Raw genomic sequence first — 15,783 nt, forward strand, 5'->3', positions numbered from 1 at the left:
CGCGAAATTGTAAAAACCTTTTTCATTTCATATTTTATACAGACTTAAATAATTTAGTAATGGATAAACTTTAGAAACACAAACTAAGATTATGGAAGACATTACAATACCATTTAAAAGCTGCCAAAAAGCACAATGTGCAGTAATTTCTGCATTATCACTAGAAAAATAAAGATAAATCTAAAACTCTTTTTATAAATCACAAAAACCGTCGAAGCTATTCAAGTTTAGATAAAACTATAACAAAATAAAATTTAAAGCTATGGAAGACAAAGCTATAGCAAAAACAAGCGCATACGGTACGGTAAGATGGTCGGTGATTATATCAATACAATAAAGACGAATTTTTTGTTTAAGTTTTGATTGTTTTCATGCTTCTTTCGAATTACAAGTTTATAAGTAATTAAAGAGAGGTTTTTAATTGACAGTTTCTCTTTGTTTCAATATTTTTCAAAATTTAAATCTAAAGTCGTCTTCATTGTGTTGATAAATACGACGACGACTGAATTCTTTAAATTGGTATAAACTTCATAGTAACCACAGGCGAAGGGTTGAAGAATCAAGCGATAGAAGCTGATTAAATAATTAAAGATGGAGAATGAAAAGTCAGCTGATAACGGTATGACATACAGGGAAATTAATTATGAAGATAATCAGCTGACTAAGGTATAAAACTTTTGAATGCTGATGGAAAATTAAAGATGGAGACTGGGCATTCAGCTGAATATGCTTTACAGCTCTTCTTACTTCTCCCAACCTTCTGTGCAGAATAGAACGTGTTGTAAGATTTTTCGATTTCTCCCCTGAAATTTTTTATAGTTTTTCTTCTGCTAGTATGTAATATATGGATTTATAAATATCTTAAAATAAATTATAAATAGATCAACAATCTTGATAACATTAATATGAATTTCTCGCATTTGGGACTGAGATTTATTCTATATAAATACGAAAACTAAAAATGAAAAAACTTACAAAAATATAGTGTTGAGAATGTCTCCAAGAAGACCCATTTTCAGTGGGGTTGAATTTATTTCACAAATTAATCTCTGTACACAGGACGCACCATTCAAACCAAATCTATAGAGAACTGAGTTTAAAAATAAATAAAATGTGTTAATTTTATGAAGGATAGTTAGTTTTTAAATTGTATAAAATTCAAAAAATAACAACAGCAATACACTGCGGTATCTTATATCAATTGGATCTTATTTTATATTTTTTGTACCAAACAGTGGTCCCCAAAATAAAGTAAAATACACAGAAACTGCTTATAAACTCGACAAAGATGTTGATGGATTGTTTAGCTTAGAATCTGCATTTTACAAGAATTTTTCTTGTTAAAGGGACTGTAAGCGAAATTGGTCTGACTCTTCTTCATGCAAAGATGGTGCAATGCCCAATTTACAACAAAGTTTTCTCTACTCAAGTTTATTCTGATATGACTTACGCATTTCTTCTGCAGGAAAACATTTCGTAATTATCATAATTAAATACTTTTAAACCTAGAAAAAGACAATATCTTTTACATTATTGATCCAATGAAGGTTTCAAGGGTACCGTTGCCATCTTTGCATTTAGGGTCGCTTAAAATTAGGCTTACAGTCCCTTTAAATGGTATTTTTTTTCATGACAACAGTGGTAGAAATTGATTAAAAGTCGTCTGTCATTTTACTTAATTATGGTCACCAATGTAGTTTAATTTGGTTTTCAAATTGTAGATTGTTGCTAAGAATATATCTAAGTACGTGTGCATATATGGCGCTTGGACTGAAAGATATGACAACTTCAAATAAACGTTTAAGCTTTAGAGAGCAGACATTGTTTTAAATAAGCGGAATATGAACGAAAGTTTTAGAAAATTAGAGCAACTGTCAAACTTTTGAGAAGTCTAAGAAAAGATTGAAAAAGTTTGAAAAAACTTGAAAAATCGTTCAAAATTAAGAAAGCGCCCAAATTTTTGGAAAAGCATAAAGAGAACTGAGGAAGTCTTTTAAGAGCTTGAGAAAGCGAATCAAGTTTTGGGAAAGCTTGAGAAATTAGATACAGCTTTGAGAAAGTTTAAGAAAGCAGTCGAAAAGTTATAATTTTCAACAAAATTTCCAAATGAGCATTTATTTCAAAACAGAAGTTGATCAATCTTACCCCTTAAATGATTGTGAGAGACTATCAAGCACCCTAGATCTGGTAATGATCTGAACTATATCAGAGAACCGAGGAACATCAATATAGGGCATCAAGTAGAAATCTGACATTACCATTGATCAAAATCTATTTTTTTAAATGATTTTTTTCGACCAAAATGTTGAAAATAGTATTTGGTCCTATTGATTGTTTTAAAGATATAAAAATTTTAAATGATTGCAATGTATTCCTATAATGCCTCCCATAACTATATCATCAGGGCCAAGGATTAATGGGGCCTCAAACTCAATAAACATCTAAAACAATATTTCAAAATCATTTCAAATTTTTTTCTTCTTAAATCAACCATACATGTATTTTCTTTTTCTGGGGTCAAAGTAACGACGATATTAAAGTTGTCCAAGCACCATAACACACTCATACAAAATGTACATAAAGAAAAAAATCATGTACTGAGTCTCTTGGTCACCTTGTAAACCCTGCTTGTACATGAAGCAGTACGTCATGTACATCAGTGGTGGATTTACGCCTACCGGTAGCCCCGCCCAGGTTGGGTATATTGAACACGATCGGTAAATCTTTGAAATTCAAACTTTTCAAAATGTTTAAGGATAAAAATCTTTGTCAATAATACAACAAATAAGAACATAATGATATTTGGAATTATAAATTAATACATATTAAATGTTTGCATATCTAAGTATATTATAACAATGAAACATACTGTTTGCAACTCAAAAAATGCTTTTCTTAATAGACTAGATTATAAGTGGCAGGTATTCTTTTCCCCAGTGCCTAATTTCGGATACCGGAGTTCTCCGTATTTTTATGGCTAAAAATTGAGTGCCGGAAAACAAAAGGTTTTCAGAAGAAAAAGGTGTAAATTCACTATAGAAAATGCTAGCTTTGTGCGTCAAAATCCCTACAATCTTGCCGGTAGCTTGGACAACGAAAAAGGAGGACAGATTTTCCAGGTTCTTTGAACAAAATAAATTGTCGATGCTTTAATGTTTGAATTTCCTAGAACATATTGTTGAATAAAATCTTCGTTGTAGTCGAATAGAACACTGGTAAATTCAAAGAAATACTGAAAAATTATATTTTCTGAAAGTTATTCAAAGTAATTTTTAGTTTTGTTTTGTTTGAATTTCCTAGATTTAATAATTGAATGAAATCTTGATTGTAGTCAAACAGAGTACTCGACATTTCAAAATAATACTAAACAAATATTCTTTAGATAAACTTGAATGATGCGTTGGATTTACACATGATTCAAAAGAATTTTTTTTTGGCATTATATTGTAAGATTTTATTAAAGTAAAAATGTGAATCTTATTTTGGTGACATAACCTGTATTTTACATGAACGGAATTATCTCTCCCTTCCCAATTACTGGGACTGTTATCGTAAATTCAAGTGATATTAAAGGAAGTGTTCGCGAAAAATGAAAGGGGGTATAGGTTTACGTCGAAAAATATTCTATGGTGATTGATACTAATCTTACTTTTATCTGTTGCGTCTATATGGAGGAAATTGTTATAAACGACTCATACCGAAAAACGTAGCGTCTACACAAATTCTGAAAGTTGCAACATACGACTTCCATCATAAAAAAAATCAATTCAATTCCAAGCAAATCATTCATCATTAACCAATAATCATCGATTTTTTTGACGCATTCGTACATAGTTGATATTTTCTAATATTTTGGATTTTTTTATAAATTAATATTTCGCTTACAACTTAATTTCACGGCTGGCGCCGGATTCCTTCCTGGAAAACATTCCTGGAAAATATGAAAATATCATCTTCATTATCAAAAAAATCCTCGAAACAGGAATGAACAATTTCAAAAGTAATTCTCAGATCATAAAAAAATAAAAAAATATTATGAAATATTACCTATATAAAAAAATCTATGATTATAGGTTGCATATATTTGAATGATTTGTTTGGAATTAAATTGATTTGTTTACGATCCGAGTCTAATATTGCAACTTTCTGAATTTGTATGGACTCTACATTCTTCGGTATGATTCGTTTTTAGAAATTTTCTCCTTATAGACGCAACAGATAGAAGTAAAATTAGTAGCAATCACCATCGAATATTTTTCGATGTAAACCTAAACCACATTTCATTTTTCGCGAACACTCCCTTTAATGATAGCGTATCATGTCCGATTCACAACGGCACCCTTGACATCTTGAAAACAATATTTAAATTAACAGAACTGAACACTTGTCAGGTCGTTATCCTCCACATTATTGTTTAGCTAAATGTGTCAACTAAAAGGGTAACGTTGTGAATCGGGAACCATTAACTTCAAGACCCCCCCTCCATGTAATGTCGTCTTCAACCTAAAAGCTCCTCTCGGAGACGAGAAACCAAACCAAACAATTTCAGCCCGCTTCTCTTTGTTCTCCGACAACGGAATATAAACACTTTTATTAATTGTGAACCACTTCAAAGTTAAGCAAAGAATATTTTCATATAAAGAATTAGTGACTTTCCTTAACATTTAATTGTCACTCTTTTCAGAAGTTTTAATGTATAAAAAAACGTCTTAGGACTCCCCGACAGTTTAACCCACAGATACTCAAATAGATCGTAAGAATCTTTTCATTATAAATTCGTAAACCATTGTAATAATTATTTATCATTATTCATTTCATTTTTTTTAGGAAATAAAGAGTTTTCTGCATTATCGATTTTGATTTGAGGGTTATTCCGTTGTCTATCTGTTCATCGTCAGAATCTTGTTCCTATCCGACAACACCCTTACATTAAGCTTCTACTTTTGCGTTTAACTTAACGAGAAAGAAAGAAAATACATGATGATTTTTTAAAGAAAAATAATAGTTTAATAGTTATTAAATAATAAAGTATGATAATATATAATAATTAATATTTACACTGAATGTAGATCCAGGGGGTAAGAAGTCTAAAGCTCTTTTATTCCTAAACATATTTTGTTTCAAAAATGTTTTTAAAGAAAAATAGATGCATTATTTTTCAAGTGTGCTCTTATTCTTTCAATTAACATGTCCTTTTATGATAACTTTTAGTTTTTATATTTGAAAATTAAAAAGTCATTGTTAAGTTAAGTCAAATGGTGTTGAGGGCGAAAAGAAATAGTTCAGAGGTACGGTTCAAGGAATTGAGTCTTTTCTCCAACTCAAATTTTCTAATCCCTATATCTTTATAACCTGATGCAGTAAGCCTTTGATGTTTTAAACTTGTATCATTAATGATCTAACAGAATTTATACTCTGAAATACATAACGTCTACGACATTGGGTATAGCTAGGAGAGAGAGATTAGAAAATCTGAGTTTGTGGCAAAGACTCGATTCCTTTTTATTTCATACAAAATAAATGTTTTTAATAATATTTTATCGGAGCAAATAAAATAAATGTTTAGAGAAAAACGTCTTGTCACAAATCATCAGATTACAAAGAGGTCGATGCATATAAAGAATACCTAGCTACGTACAGGGGGGGCAGGGTGATATTCACCCCCCCTCCTGAATTTGGAATTTTTGTTACTATTTTCAGAATAGTGAAAAGTTAAAAATCTAGTTTTTAGTCTTTAGTCATTAATTTTGACTCTTTTTGAGTCTTTTAAGTCAAAAAAATGTTCGACTGCGCCGCGATTTTTTGTTCCTAATTATGAATTTTTTTGTTCCTACAAAATCTTGCCCCCCCCCCCCCTCACTTAAATCCTGTATTCGCCCCTGGCTACGTACACATGAAATGATATTTTGATTATTTTGATTCTGTTTATAGTCGATAATATAAGTAGAGTGCTTTTAGGATCGCGGAACACAGTTAAACAGTTGAAGACACGTTATTGCATTGACGTTGCAAACAACTTAACATATTTTGAACCAAAACTTTTTTGTCTTCCGGTTTTTTCCGGATCAATCTAGACCCGTGAAGGCTTAACGAAACCTTTTTGAAGCTGTTTAAAAATGTTATACCAATGAAAACTTTTAGAAATCAACGGCAGAACATTTCTGAACTAATTTTCAAATAAATCTACCCCTTAGATAATATACATGACTTAATGAACTTGATGTGACATGCTGAAAAAATTTTGCGAGACAATTATTTCATATAGAATTAATCCGTAACCGACCCCGTAAACTTTTATAGAATTAATCCGTAACCGGCCCCGTAACCTTTTATAGAATTAATCCGTAACCGGCCCCGTAAACTTTTATAGAATTAATCCGTAAACTTTTCTCAGTAGGTCACACACAGCTCTGTGAAGCATCTAGAATTAATTCTTAATTTATTTATAATTCGGTCATGAAATATATAGCCGCGCTGCGGTCGTCAATTTCGAAAAGTTTTTAATGTTTTATAATTCTGAACAGCTTCAGGAAAGGTTCCGTATGGCCTTTACGGGTCCAAAATTACTTTGATGAAAAAATGACACGCATGGCTCTTCGTTTTAGCTTGATCTGCATATTTCTGTCTATAGAGTATTTATCAAGAGTTTGAGTTGGATTTAACATTTCTGAAACTTCTGTAATATAAATTGTTTGAAACAATTCCTTGAATGGCTGGATTGTATTTCTGAACTTGAATTATCAAAGATAGGAAATTCAGAGGATCCTGGAGGTCCAGATGGTCCAAAAAGATCAGAAGGTCCTAGAGGTTCTGGAGGTCCTGAAGGTTCAAGGGATCTCGTTAGATTGAGATGGATTGGCATATCTAACCTCCGTCGACTAAAATAAATGTTATTATATCTTTATTGATTAAAAATGTTGATGTTCTTCGGGAAACTGGGGAGTGAAGACGATTCACAACAATACCCTTAAAAGCTTTGTCTTTATATTCATGTTTCTCTTATTGAAAACTGATTATTTGAAAACTGATTATTTTTAATTGTGGTTTCTTGCAAAAGAGACAATGGCGCATTTCTTCTGCATTTTTTCTGGGGAAATTGTGAGAACTAAACTCTTTTTGAATTATAAATAGGGTAACTTTAAATTACAACTACAGCCCCATTTTTTAAACAAATACCTACAGTAAGACTCTGGAAAACTGTGGAATAGGAAAACGCTATTTTAGCCGGCTGATGTATATCATGGAGAAAACAGGATCTGTGTACACTTGCAGTTGCTGTATATCTTATTCATCGGATTATTAAAGTCATTTATTCATGTCTAACAGTCGTCTTCATTTTCCACATTTTTTGATAATGAAGAAATCCAAAGATTCAAAACCTGTTGGATGTTTGTTTATAATAGATTTCTACCGTACTGTGAGAGAACAAGAAATAGTTAAAATTCTTCTCAATCCAAGAAGAAAAATAGACGATGTCAGATCGTCTGCAAAGTCTTTGTTTACATATCTCTAACCAAACCTTAGCACGTACCACTGCACTATGCTTCAACGTCGGAATAATATCGTTCTCTTTAAATTCCGTTTAAAATTCGTTAATTTTACCTTGAATTACGTTAATAATCCCTTTATTTTACCTTGAATTACGTTAATAATCCCTTTATTTTACCTTGAATTACGTTAATCATCCCTTTATTTCACCTTGAATTACGTTGATAATCCCTTTATTTTACCTTAAATTACGTTAATAATCCCTTTATTTTACCTTAAATTACGTTGATCATCCCTTTATTTCACCTTGAATTACGTTGATAATCCTTTGATTTTACCTTATATTACGTTAATAATCCTTTAATTTTACCTTGTATTACGTTAATAATCCCTTTATTTTACCTTGAATTACGTTAATAATCCCTTTATTTTACCTTGAACTACGTTGATAATCCTTTGATTTTACCTTTTATGTAAAGATGATTGACCAGGTCCAGCAAATAGAATTATCCCAAGCGTAAACAGTCGAAACATTTTATCTGAATAAATTTTCATTTGATTTTTTTTAAATACTTTGTAAAGCTGGAGAAAAATTAAAAATTATGAATGACAGTCGTAATTAATTGAAGAGTGAATATATATATTTGCTAAAACACACAAAAATATTCATTAATAATCAATTTATCAATGACCCAAGATAAATTCTATCTTCAAAATTACAGAGTTGTTTTATTATACGTTGGCATTTAAAAGACATAAGCCGACAAAAAAGAGAAAAAATTCAGATAAATAGGTTTTGCGATCGAATAGTTAAATCCGTGTGTGAAACACTTTAAACCTATTAATCGATGTATAGTAACACAAACAAAACCTACAAACTATTATTCAACAAAATCTTAAGAGTTCGATACAATTTCTTACAAAATCAATTTCTCATTTGATTTTTATAGACACAAATAAAAAAATTTGGGCTAATAGGCATTTTCTATCTCTTTTTGGTTCGAAAATCGTCGACTGTCTTTAAGAATACAGCGGTGAGAGCTATTAGTTTTCAGATAGGATCATTATTCTATATATTTAATAGTAAATTCTGTTTTCTGAGTTTTTGCTTGTTTGTTTTCATGTCCGATCATAACTCTTGAATCTTTAGACTGATTTTCCTAAAAATGTTATTGAGAAACTCGTTAGAACCACAGGAATTATCTAATCTTGGTTCAAAAGTTCCTAGTTAAGTATAGGTTGACTTTTACAATGAAAATTTGGTTTCCCAATAATTTGGTTTCCCAATAATTTGGTTTCCCAATAATTTGGTTTCCCAATATTTTGGTTTAAATAAAGGATTAAAGATGATCGTTGTTAATCTTTAATGGAATGAATGAATTGGTTAATTACAGAAACTATTTTATTCATCATAATTTAATAACCTCTGCATAAACTTATATAATATCTGTTTATGTTGTTGTGCCAATAATAATTTGTAAAATTAAATTAATTATTTAATGTTTTACTATTGTTTCAGACTTTTTGGCTTAAAGTGCAATTTGTCTGTACTTTCAACCTTCTAGCAGGTTTTAAGATTATTATCAACAGACGGTCATTTTCTTATCACGTTCTTCCCTCTTCTCACTTTTCAATCCTCTTTACTATTCCTTCAGTCTTTACTTCCTTTCTCCCTTTTTAATCCTCTTTACTATTTCTTCAGTCTTTACTTCCTTTCTCCCTTTTTAATCACTTTACTCTTCCTTCAGTCTTTACTTCCTCTTCTCCCGTTTTAATCCTATTTACTCTTCCTTCAGTCTTTACTTCCTTTTCTCCCGTTTTAATCCTCTTTACTCTTCCTTCAGCCTTTACTTCCTTTTATCCCGTTTTAATCCTCTTTACTCTTCCTTCAGTCTTTACTTCCTCTTCTCCCTTTTTAATCATCTTTACTCTTCCTTCAGTCTTTACTTCCTTTTCTCCCTTTTTAATCATCTTTACTCTTCCTTTAGCCTTTACTTCCTTTCTCGCTTTTAATCCTCTTTACTCTTCCTTCAGTCTTTACTTCCTCTTCTCTCTTTTTAATCCTCTTTAGTCTTCCTTCAGTCTTTACTTCCTCTTTACTCTTCCTTCAGTCTTTACTTCCTTTATCCCTTTTTAATCCTCTTTACTATTCCTTCAACCTTTACTTCCTCTTCTCCCTTTTTAATCCTCTTTACTCTTCCTTCAGTCTTTACTTCCTCTTCTCCCTTTTTAATCATCTTTACTCTTCCTTTAGCCTTTACTTCCTTTCTCGCGTTTTAATCCTCTTTACTCTTCCTTTAGCCTTTACTTCCTTTCTCGCGTTTTAATCCTCTTTACTCTTCCTTCAGCCTTTACTTCCTCTTCTCCCATTTTAATCCTCTTTAGTCTTCCTTCAGTCTTTACTTCCTTTTCTCCCTTTTTAATCCTCTTTACTCTTCCTTCAGCCTTTACTTCCTTTCTCGCGTTTTAATCCTCTTTACTCTTCCTTCAGCCTTTACTTCCTCTTCTCCCATTTTAATCCTCTTTAGTCTTCCTTCAGTCTTTACTTCCTTTTCTCCCTTTTTAATCCTCTTTACTCTTCCTTCAGCCTTTACTTCCTTTTCTCCATTTTTTAAATCTTTTTTACTCTTTAGTCTTTTTTTCTACTTCCTGCCCATCTTCTTCAGTCTTATCTTCCTCTTTCTCCTTTTTTATCTTCTTTATTCTTCAGACTTATCAAAGTCTTCCTCCTAATATTCTTAAGTTCGTTAGCCGTTACTTCTTCCTCCTTCCTTATCATACTTATCTATTCTTTAGTCTTTATTTCTCCTTCCTTCACATTTTATCCTTTTTTGGTTTTTAGACTTTTTCTTTTTCCTCTCTTTTTTGAACCTTCTTTATTCTTTAGCCCTTACTTCTTATTCTTTCCATTTTTCAACCCTTTTGTCTACTCTTATTTAGCCCTTTGAACCTTTTTATTACTGAATTTTATCTTTTTCTTCTCTCACTCTTTTTCTTATTTTTTCAAGACATTCATTCTTGAATTTTTTAGATTTCTAGAACCAGATTTATGAAGAGGGGAACGACAATGGTGGCCGAAATGTGTTCGAAATGAAGTAAATAAGTAAGTAATTATTTATGAAATATAACAGAAACATACAAAATTAAGTGTTTCAGGAGAAAATATTTAAAAACCTCCAAAAATAGAGGTTGTGGGAATATTTCCCCACAATTCTAAAACAATATAAAAAATAGAAATTAAAAGAAATTAAAAGAAAAGAAAAGGAAAGGAAAAGGAAAGTTGCATATTTATTTTTTACATTATATTTAATATAAACTAGGGGTGGATTTTTAGTACTAACAACTTTTAGCAAAGAAATGATAGATTTATTTGTAATGTTAAAAAAATAGGTTGTAAAAAGATGTAGGTTCTATGCAAAACGGGAATTTTTAAGTATCTTTTCGCGTCGCGTCTTTTCTTTGTAAAATATAAAAATAATTTCAATTTCTAAGATTTGCGTTTTTTAAATGTTGGGAGTGATCGGTCTTCTTTGAATTTAAATAAAAATGTTATAGCATTAAAAATTCCTGATTTGTTGAAGTTAACATTAGAAATGAGAGTGGAAAAAGGAGTAATAAAGCAATTTCATGGTTTCAAAGCTTTAGCCGTTTTAAATTTTTTCATAGCATAAAATAAAAAGGTAATCGTTTTATATCTTTTTTAAATAGTCATTAAAGTTCAATTTAGTATCCAGCCATATTCCCAAGAATCTAACTGAATCTGTTTCTTTTTAGTGTTCAATTTTTTGTGTAGTTTCTCTTAGTTGAAAGAAAACATCGGGACAGTCGTTTTGTGCATTTAGAGTATTTGAAAATAAAATTGCATTAGTTTTCTCAAAGTTAATAGTGAGTTTATTAGACATGTACCAACAAGTTATTTTTTCTAATTATTTATTGTGTCTTCGAAAGTATTCCAGTTTTTTACATTTTGATGCCACATGTGTCGTTGGCAAAGGCTACACTGAAAGGTTTGTTAGAATGGTAGAAGCCATTTACATAATTATTAGACTTGATCCTTGAACAACACCCATCTCTAATATTTCGAATAAGTCTGAGAAGGTACCATTTATATCGACTTTTTGCCCCATGCCGCGTAAATAAGATTCGAACCATTGTAATTTGTTGCCCCCTAATTCCTGTGTTTTCAAGCTTTTTCAGAAGTGTCATATGTAATCAATACATGTGTCGTAAGCTTTAGAAATATCCAGCATGACAAGTAAAACAGATTCATTATTATTTATTGAGCTTAAAATATAGTTTAAAAGTTTAGTGATTGCGTTCATAACATTACAGTAAAAAGCTAAAGTTACTTCGTTCACGTTGACTTTCAGTTTAAAGTTTCTCACTGAATTATCTATAATTTAACTTTTGTATAATTTTTCTACTCCTTCGTATTCTTTTTAAACACGGTTTCAGAATTTTTTTAAAACATGAAATAGATATATTGTTTAATTTTCTGTTCATCAGACTCAGAGCATGATTTTTTCACTTTCAGCAAGAATGCGGTGGCATGGAGAGTAAACAGTGGAATTTACAAGATGAAATATTGTCTGTAAAAATACATGAAGGTTACATCACTTTTTTCAAATCATTCATTGTATAACCAATAAACCATGCCACGTTAATTAAGTGAACAGAGATAAAAAGTTTTTAGATTTAAAAAAATGTTAAATCTTTTTTGATTTTTAAAATTCATTTAATGCAAATTTTTCTTTCTTGCAAAGCAGTGTCCGAATTTATTTAATCTAATCCATGTCTCAAATCCCCCCAAAACCGGTTTTAAATGACCGCCGGCTTAAATCTTGACAAATTTAATACAAATTTAAGTAGAACCAACCATATTTGAGCCGCGGCATAAATTTAAACCGCGGATCAAATTATTTAAATTCGGCTTCTGATCTTTTAGAAATTTTGATGAACGGCATTTTTTCATTTAAAGCCACCGCTTTGTTTAATTTCCAAATTTTCAGATCCTCATTTAAAGGGACTCCAGACGTAATTTCAAGTAACACTTCATTTTTAGAGGTTCATATCCTATTCACATTGGTATCCTGACAGCTTTCAATTGTAGTTTCTCTTCCATAGTGACATAAAACAAAAATATCTTTTACATTTTTGATCAAATAAAGGGTTACAAGGAATTGGGCATGCTTATTTTTAAACTTGGATTAACAACGGAATACAGTCCCTTTTAATAGATATCATAATGTTTCCCGTCTATTTGACATGACATAATATTTCTATTTTTTAAACCTACATCACATGATATTTCTATTATTTAAACCTACATCACATGATATTTCCATTATTTAAACCTATATTACATGATATTTCTATTATTTAAACCTACATCACAAGATATTTCTATTATTTAAACCTGCAACACATGATATTTCCCTAGTGAATGAAATGCCAGACGACTAGATGTTTAATGATTTTATATTTCCATATTGAGGACATTGCAAGATATTGTGACATGATATTGACATGAAATTGTGCAACCAAGTTTGATGACATGAACATATCAATCTCGAGATGAATTTACTAAATCAAGAATGATGACATGAATGATTACCCAAACTGTCAAAAAGCCTAAATTTCATTTCAAGGTAAATAACATTTTAACTTTTAACTTTGAATGAAAAAAATCATAAAAATTTAAAAGTCTCATTTTTAAAACATTTAGCTGTTCCTTTTTAAAATAAAATTGAGTTTTTTCCTCAAATTTACATGAAATTTAGATATCTTTACATTCAAAAAAGTTGATTTGAAAATTTGGATGTTTTTTTCAGAAAATGAAATTTAGGTGTTTTCTACCTGTACATGAAAATTAGGTGTTTGTAGTTGTTTTGAAAACTGAGGTGTTTCGACACTTTGGGTGTTTTTTTTTAGGTGTTTAGACATGTGATTGTTTGAAATTTAGGTGTTCTGAAGTGTGGGTGTTCTGTATTTAGGTGTTTTGTACCCACTCCGAGTTTTTGCAGCAGAGGCAACGGAAGAAATTATCCGAACTTAACACTTAACAATGATTTTTCAAGCGGTTAAAGGTTTAAAGGGTTAGTTCTGAATCGAAAATACCACTTTATAAATGGAGGGTCACTTGAAATAAAGTTTGCAATCCAATTTAGTTTAATCAATCTCATGAAATCAAATATTCATCAATAAGAGGAGCTCATAATAAGACTGTAAACAAATTGTACGGTTTTGCTAAAAAAAAAAGCTCTTTGAAAACTAAAAAGTTTTGAAGAATGCTGAATAATGTTGTTGTAAGAGATGTTATCACCAGTAGAGTATCTAGTATACTGACCGATTCTAAACCTGACTGAAGAGAAGTATTGGTATTACACCGGGTGTATGATGGAACAAGATAATAGAAGAAGAATACACTATATACCATAATCATCTTTCATTCTTAGGATACTTCAGGGTTCAATATATTTATTTATAGAAACAAAATCTGGGAAAAGATTACAAATAAATTTCTGTATTCAAATTTTTTTTTTAATTTCACATTTTTTGTAAACATATAAAGTACAAACCTGAAATACATGAAAAATGTGATCACTTTATGGGTCAAAAAGAGAATTTACTTTCTCCCAAACAGATGGTATTGTGTACTGTATTTGGTACAATAGTTTATATCGGAGAAATAACTTAAACGTCTTCATTTAGAACTCCAGCACCCTTGTTTCAGTGCAAGTACACAATTCAGTTCACTGTTTTAGCTTTTATTTCATGATTCATCTCTAATTGGATGATGAAATAGATAGATAGATAGTTAACGCCGTTGCAATTTCTATTGGTTCTAGTCACTGGTGACAGAACCCTATCTGGATCAGAATTATTTACAATATGGGTGTTAGGTATAATGTCGCCATTCTTGTGACTGGTTAAGACCAAGGTTATAATGGAAGGAAAGTTATTTCAGAGGTGTACGCATATTCTGTACTGCAGTGTACTGTCTCTGGGCGGTAATGTAAACACAAGACGGATGTCGAAGCCTGACATGGGATCCATCTTTTACATACAAAATCAATGAAATATTTTGGTCATAGGAAACTATAATGTGAATTATAACAATTATCAAAATTTAATGCTTTTAATCTCCTCGGATACTAAACGAACACTGATGCATCTATTCTTGTTTACAAATTCGGCCCAGAGAGAACTCATTTCAAAATGTACGCATAGTATACGCAACTGCAATTACATTATAACCTTTGATTAAGACTAAACGAAGAGGACAAGCAGTCCAATAAAACGGGTTATTAAAGTATTGTACAGTGATAACCATAAAATGTTTGAATAAGAAGACGACATTTAAGCAATCATTCGTGAATTATATGAAATAGTAATTATACTAGAGCTGGGAACTCTAGAATTGTGGATATCGAGATCAATACCTGATATCCATCTTTTGGTAATTTACAGATCAATTTGATCTTTATTCTGTACCCAGTGGTAATCCTGCAGGAAGAACTAAAATGAAGACTGAAGAGATCAAGCATTGATCCTGATCTTATAAAGTCCCCGCAATTGATATCGATTCGGGATTATGGGTATCCAGTACATGATTTCTCAGCTGGAATGTATGAATATTAACTTATTAAGAGAGAAATAGGTCTGTTTACATTTAACAATTGCTGCGTTTCATGTTTATTGGACGAATCAGACTATTTAAAATATAACAGTGATCTTTCTACTTTATACAATATACATGGGTTTCACTGTAAAAAAAAATTTGAAATAACGCATAACTTTAATCTATTGATTTATTGAGGATAAAGATTTTTTAGGGAAATAAAAATAAAACATGTTCATATCAAAATTCAAAAATAATTTAAAGATTAATTAAACGTCTACACAGAATTTTATTGAAGAATTTATATTTAATAAAATGAAGTATACAGCTGCTTTAACTTATATTTTCAAACTCCACTACGACTTCCAAAATTGTGAATTTTTGCTAATTCGACATTATCATCCACCGTTTAACAAGGAAAACTGAAGCATGCAGGGTGAGTCAAAGTGAAATCAAAATTTTGGCAGAAGATTTTATATTAAAAAGTTTTAAAAATGAAAAAAACACATAAAATAAGAATGTTTTTGGAACAGTTCAGGGCTTAAAATGAGCGAAATATGAAGTCAAAACTTTTGTGTTAATCTCAGGATCAAGCACTGACCGTTTTGTTAACGATCGTTAACGACGACCGTTCGTCAAGGATCGTTAACGACTACCCTTCGTTAAAGATCGTT

At 30.7% G+C, this 15,783-nt stretch overlaps 1 protein-coding gene and 1 long non-coding RNA gene across 3 annotated transcripts; both read right to left on the reverse strand.

Moving 5' to 3' along the window:
- Positions 1-457: 457 nt before the first annotated feature.
- LOC111707082 (uncharacterized) lies at positions 458-2,718 on the reverse strand. Of its 2 annotated transcripts, none has more exons than XR_002766374.1 (3): positions 2,615-2,718; positions 976-1,080; positions 458-803 (listed from the first exon to the last, which is right to left on the reverse strand). XR_002766374.1 is itself a non-coding variant. In XM_023480080.1 (3 exons), exons 1-3 carry the CDS (start codon positions 2,259-2,261, stop codon positions 662-664), a joined length of 363 nt encoding a protein of 120 aa, XP_023335848.1. In that variant the 5' UTR covers positions 2,262-2,282; the 3' UTR covers positions 458-661. The 2 variants fall into 2 exon arrangements, 1 of the variants encoding a protein (XP_023335848.1); XM_023480080.1 differs by lacking the exon at positions 2,615-2,718 and adding an exon at positions 2,146-2,282.
- Positions 2,719-6,700: 3,982 nt separating this feature from the next.
- On the reverse strand, positions 6,701-8,029 carry LOC111707073 (uncharacterized). The gene is made up of 2 exons (XR_002766371.1): positions 7,955-8,029; positions 6,701-6,878 (listed from the first exon to the last, which is right to left on the reverse strand). It is a non-coding gene; the product is annotated as an uncharacterized LOC111707073 (long non-coding RNA).
- Between the last annotated feature and the right edge of the window lie 7,754 nt (positions 8,030-15,783).

The sequence above is a fragment of the Eurytemora carolleeae genome, unplaced genomic scaffold (genome assembly GCF_000591075.1).
Source record: "Eurytemora carolleeae unplaced genomic scaffold, Eaff_2.0 scaffold778, whole genome shotgun sequence".
NCBI lineage: Eukaryota > Metazoa > Arthropoda > Copepoda > Calanoida > Temoridae > Eurytemora > Eurytemora carolleeae.